The 6,212-nt window shown below is 48.5% G+C and overlaps 1 protein-coding gene across 1 annotated transcript; it reads right to left on the bottom strand.

The window, feature by feature from the left end:
- Positions 1-330: 330 nt before the first annotated feature.
- Positions 331-1,168, bottom strand: LOC105299183 (malignant T-cell-amplified sequence 1). Its single transcript, XM_011370792.2, has one exon. The coding sequence runs from the start codon at positions 1,023-1,025 to the stop codon at positions 480-482; it is 546 nt and encodes a 181-aa protein (XP_011369094.1). The 5' UTR covers positions 1,026-1,168; the 3' UTR covers positions 331-479.
- Positions 1,169-6,212: the final 5,044 nt, after the last annotated feature.

Below are 6,212 nucleotides of genomic sequence, written 5' to 3'. Positions count from 1 at the left end.
TTTCTGCTTCTGGTACAATCATTCAAGCTCCCCATTTTCTGCTCATCCCATAACCGTTCACATTAATAGTTGTTCAGGGTACCCCTCTGGTCATTTTCTTTCTCCCATCTTTTCACTCACATCTGCAGGTCTACCGACTGTACGCTCCTGACTTTGAAATCTATTTTTCCACAAGAGATAACTTACCTGTATTTGAACTGATACCGGTTTGGACAGACAAGACAGCAGATCTCAACTAATTACCCCTCTGCAAACACGCATCCACAATCACACACACAAGCGTACGCACTCACACGAACGTAAATTCAATGACATACACAGACATATGGCGTCATTCCAAATCTTTACTTTTTTTTTTTTTAGCATCCATTGAATTTATTCAACGTAACCACAGAGGTACCGTCTTCATACCGCCACACAGACACAAACACAGCCACAGCACAATGTCCATATCGGCGCAGGCGCACTCCTTCTGCAGCTCATTTATACGTCTTCATGTGCCACAGTCCGTCGTTTAGATAATGGATATTTTCGATGCCGATCCCCTTGTTGACTTTCTCGATGTCTTCCGCAGACATCTTCATGACTCCGACACACAGGGCGTGCTGTTTTCCTTCAGCCATGATGGCCACCACCGTATCCACCGCGGCAGGGTACAGCTTGGCCCCGGGAGACGTCAGGCCTGGACACATGATGTTCGCGCCACTGAGGACAAATTTGATGGCTCCTTTATCCACCTGCTGGCGCGGCAGGATAAACGGGTACTTGTGGAGCAGCCTCAGCGTCGGGTAAAAAGGCCCTTCTCTTTGTCTAAAAAACAGCAGCTCCCCGTTGACCGTGAGGATCTCTATGTGCTCGTGGCACCGCACTATTTTGACGGGGTCTTTCTTGGGCATGATTTGGTTAAGCCACGGTTCGATGCCTGGAAACTGCTCTGTCAACTGGTTCTTAATGCCCTTAATAACGGACGTTTTCAGCTGGATGCAGTTGGACACGTTTTCCTTCTCGTCGAATTTCTTGAACATGATCCAAGGTGAAGGGGGCGACAGTACGGAAACGCCCGCGACCAGGGAAAAGCTGATCCCGCGAGGCTCGGGCAGGAGCGCTTACCCGCGGAGCGCCGGCGAGACGGTCGCAGCGGCTGTCGTGAACCGGAAGTGGACGTGCTTTACGGCTCTGCGTCAGGTCTACTTCCGGCCCGGGAGCGCGGCGGCGCGGAGGAGGCGGGTAGGCGCCGGGGCGGGGCTTGGGGAGGGAGGGGCGTAAGAGCCGCTTCTGGCTGCGGGATGGGGAGGTTGGCGGGCGCCTGTCTGTTGTTTTTGCCAAATCGTCACCCACTTACCCAAGCCAGGAGCAGGGGGACGGCCCCTGGCTGATAGGCCGCTCCTGCCCACAACGGCCCCTGCCAGAGGTCGAGTCCTGCTCCCTGGTCCCTGCCTCCCGCAGCCCTCCGCCGCCCTCACGCCCTCTGTCGCTGCCGGCGCCCGTATAACTGTGAACCGTTGCCGCCTGTCACTCCTCAGCGCCACCTCGTCCCGTCCGCGGGGAAGCTTTGCGGCCGGGAGGGATGCAAATGTGGATTTCAGTCCTTTTAAATGTATATCCGAAATCATGGCTCTGAATACGGTCTGTCTTGACGAGTGTTCCAGGCGCCCCTGAAAAGAATGTGTATTTCACTTCGTTTGGGTTCAGTGTTTGGGTACGTCCGATGCCTCCTTGGTGGAAAGAATTGTTCAGGTCTCCGCCGCCCTTACCGATTTTCTGTCTACTCGTTAGTATTACTGATCAGCATATTGAAATCGCAGCATATCGAAACTGTGATTATGGATCTATTTCCCTTTTCGGTTCTCTCAGCTTTGGATTCATATGCTTTGAAGCTCCGTTTTAGGTCCATACCCATTTAAGATATAGAAGTCACCCTGTTAATTAGGACTTTATTCGTATAGATTTTAGTTGTCATTCTAAGAAGCGTGAGGTCCGTGAGGACAGGATTTGTGTATTTTATCTGTGTTCTTTTTCACCTAGCGTAAAAGCTGTTTCATACTGCCTACTGCATACGCAACGAGTGACTGATAAATGAATGAAAGAAACCTTCCTCTTGCCAAGGTCTGGTTCCTTTCCGGCCCCCCCACCCCCGCCAGTGCTAGGTGAAAAAAATCAGGGCAAATTCTTGCTCTCTGGACACTTCTCTCCAGTAAACACATGCTTAATGTGGGAAGCCTACACTGCAACAGGAGTTAGAACAGGTGCTGGCTATAACTGGACAGGTTAGATATGTTTCCCTGTTCTCAGGACTTTATAGCAGGTGAGTGTGTCGTGTGTAACTTTCCCATTCTCAGGACAAAAATCTGTGTTAGTCTGGGTTCTCCCATACTATCTACCTATATGCATGTATTTGCGTGTGTGTGTGTATGTGTATGTGTGTGTGTTTAATTATAAGGAATTGGCTCACGATTTTGGAGGGGTTCTCACATCAATAGTCAACAAGCAGGAGACCCAGGAGAGCTGATGGAGTAAATTTTAGTCGGAGTCCAAGTCCGAAGTCAGAAGAAGATCAGTGTCCCAGCCCAAAAGCCACGAGGCAGGAGGAATGCCCTCTTACTCAGGGGTGAGTCAGCTTTTTTTGTTCTAGTCAAGCTGTCACCTGGTTAGATGAGACCTGTCCACATGAGGGCAGGCAGTCTGCTTTATTCTAATTAATGTGTTCATCTCACAGAAACACCCAGAATAATAATTGACCAAATATCTGGGTACCCTGTAGACCAATCAAGTTGACACATAAAAAATAATCGTCACAAGGGTAGACCATCTTACATGAGGCAGTATAGGTGGGGTGTTTGCGTGTGCTGACCCTAGGGCCCAGGAAAGACCGCTCCATCACTTAGTAGAAATCCTGGAAGTTCCTGAACTTGTGTGTGTCAGTTTATTCATCATGAACGTGTGGTTAACAAGAATAGCCATCTCCTAGGGGTGGGGGTGAGAATTGCTTGAATTCATTCTTAAAACAACTGGGTTTTAAGTATTTCACATAGCTGTTATTAAATTAACATCAAAAAAGTTACATGAATATTTTAATACACTTCCTACAGAATATAGTACAACCGGCCCAAGACTTGAGCTTTTCTATTTATGGCGGAGCCTCTGGTCTGCCTCCCTGAGGGTTCACTCCAGTCACTGTGATCCTGTGAAGAGTCACACGTTTCCAGACATGTCTCTGGTTGTTTTAGGAACAGCTAACCTAGCCCGTTACATACGAGTTTCATGTGCTTAACGCTGTAAAATGATTATTTTTCTTTACTCCTTAGGGATTGTCCTGTGGTCTCTGTGTGTGAAGTTGGCATTGTGCGAGCAGCATAGACCGGATGTCATAGACATTCACGAGAGAAAAAGTCATTACTGGCTAGAATGACCAGGGCGACCTGTCCATTAGATGACTGATAGCTTCATCAGAAGTGATCCGATTTGGCTATCAGAGAAATTCCCAAAGGATTTTTTTAATGAAGCTATTTTAGACTAAGGGCTCTGAGAAAGTTAAGTCTGGAGTTCGTAGCAATAAAAAATCTTTTTGACGCTAATAATCACTTTTATCTAAAATCATACTCAGTTCTGTACAATGTAACTCTTTTCCTGGGTCAACTTTTTCTTAGCCCACAAGCATCTATTTGCTGTCTACAATGAAAAGGACACTGAACACTAGTTTCTGCATCTAAATTCTTCAGTTAAAAAATGAAAAAACTTTTTTTTTTTTTTGGTCTTTCTAAAAACTCACCTTCCCTAATGGGGCTTGGTTCTTATGAAAGATTCTAAGTCTTTAAGGTTGACCTACATTAGCATATGAAAAAATGTGATACATAAGTGTTGCTTTAAGTAATACGTTAAAACATTAGAACACACTACCAATTTATTCAGGTTAGATAATTTTAAATCAATTCAAAATTAACTATATGGATTTTTAAGAGAAGAAGGAAAGTTAGGGAACCAAACTCAGTGTCTCAAGCCTGGGGTGTAGCACTTCCTAAGTTTTATTAGCCTCCTTCAGGATCATTTTATTTCCTTGTGAAATCTCAATAATACTGTATATACTTCACGATGTATGTGGGTGGTTATGGGAAATAAACACAGCATATGAAAGACTTAGTTAATAGTAATAAACAGTACATTTAAAAGGGTTTCATTTATTGCAAAACACCCCTAGTGGTATTTGTAAGATCTAAGATTATACTATCGATGTAAAAATTTTACAGAAAATTATTGTAGCTTTGGATAATTTACTAAGTCAAATAGTCAAGAGATGCCAGAGTTAAATTTAATGTCGGTAATCTCAAGAAAGTATGTAATTGAGACATGATGAGTATATTGCAAAATTATTATGAGGAAACTGAGTTTCAAACATTAACCTTCATACAGATTGTCTGCATTTTGAAAAATGACCACTGGGGGGCAGGAGAACCAAACAAGTCCACCTGCTGCCGCCAAGATGGAAGTGCCGTGCGGTCTTAGAAGGGATATCCTCAACAGGTGACCGTGTTTTATCAGACAATTACGTTCCCTCAGTTTTATTTCCTAAATAAATCCATCCATCTCTGTAGGGTCACAAAATATCCCCAAGCTCAGATGAAGCACGTTCTAAGTAGTAATCTACTTAATTTACAATTTGCCAATTTTTCCTATCTATAAATAATCAACAATAAAATAATTATTCCTAAAATGATGTCTATAAAAAATACATGTGAGCCTTAAGTTTGTGGCCTGCTTATATAGGAATTTTTTTGCTCACGTTGCTTCAATGTGAACTATTTTTGAAAAATGTATATATTTTTAATTACATGCGTTATAAAAATAACCTCACAAGATCCAAAATGTTGTAAATTATGTCTTCTACCTCATTGCTCCATGCTCCAGGTAACGCTGCTAAGTTTCTCGTACTTCAAATATGCTCTCTTCATACGGAGCGCGTAGATGGTTAGGAAGGAGGGGTGTGAGCGCCCGCGCATGCCACACCCCCCACGTGGGAGGGGCTGCCCAGCATCTCGGGGCTCTCATTCCCAAGGCAGCCCCGCGGGAGGCTTGAGCCCCGGCCTGAGAGGGACCCCCTTCTCCTCCGGACCCCGCCCACCTCCGCAGCCTGGCCTCAGTTTCAGGAATGTCCGGCGAGGGCCGGCCGGGGAACTACAGGAGCCCGGCTCGCCATGGCCTTGGCCCCTGGGTGAGGGCGACGGGGCACGCACGGGAGGTGGGCAGCACGTGCACAAGACGCCACCTCTCCGTGTGCACAGCGCGCCCACGGCTCCCAACCAGGCAGGTCCCGCTGGTCCCCAGCGGCAGCTGCTCTGAGACTCCCCGACCCGTGGAACCCTCACGCTGCCTCACTCCAGCCAGGCGGGCCGGAGACCTGGGGACAGAGTTATGGAATGCCCCCTGTCCCGCTGGCCTTGTCCCCAGACGGTCCCAGGAGCCCGCCCAGTGCATGGTCGGGTCGGGGTTCGCGGAGGCGGCAGGGCACGCTGCGGCAGGCCGGGAAAAGCCGCCTCCTCCCCGCCCCGCTCCCTCTTTTCTCCTGGCGGGAGTTCCAGGCAAGCGTAGGAGGGGGCCCCAGGAGAAGGGGGCCCCCCGCTGAGAGCAGTGAGTGTTGGGGCAGTTACTGTTGTGCGCGGCCCCCGCGTGCTCAGTGAGCTCAGCTCGTTTGTAGGTGAGCAGTGGCACCGCGCGACCAAGACCAGCTGAACCCAGGCTCTGCGGTCAGGATAGGAGCTTGCCTGTCACGGGGCTGTGACCCAGCTTCCGGTCAGTCTGCCCCAAAGGCTGCGATGTGCACAGAAGCCCAAGGAGGTGGCCCCTGAGCACCACCTTGGGGGTGGTTCCATCGCAGATGCGGGGCTATCGGAGGGGCGGTGCTGGCAGGCGGCTAGGGGCGGGGGGGCGGGCAGGAGCTCGCAGGGCGGGAGTGGCGGTGAGGGGTGCTCGCTGGGCGCGTCAGGGCTTTGAATGCCTGGGGCGCACGGATGTGTATGGCTCTCACAGCCTAAGCAGGGGAGCCCAGCGTGCGGAGGACGCTTAGGCATGCAGAAAACAGTCCGTGCAATACCTGACATAGACAGTGAAGGAAAAACGACACGATCATCTCAACTGATGCAAAAAAAAAGTGACACGATTCATCCCCCTTTCATGATAAAAACCTCAATAAACTCGGACTAAGGAAACGAACAACTTAC

The sequence above is a fragment of the Pteropus vampyrus genome, unplaced genomic scaffold (assembly GCF_000151845.1).
Source record: "Pteropus vampyrus isolate Shadow unplaced genomic scaffold, Pvam_2.0 Scaffold175, whole genome shotgun sequence".
Lineage (NCBI taxonomy): Eukaryota > Metazoa > Chordata > Mammalia > Chiroptera > Pteropodidae > Pteropus > Pteropus vampyrus.
The sequence above is the reverse complement of the archived record's forward strand: the minus strand, read 5'-3'. Positions and strand labels throughout refer to the sequence as shown.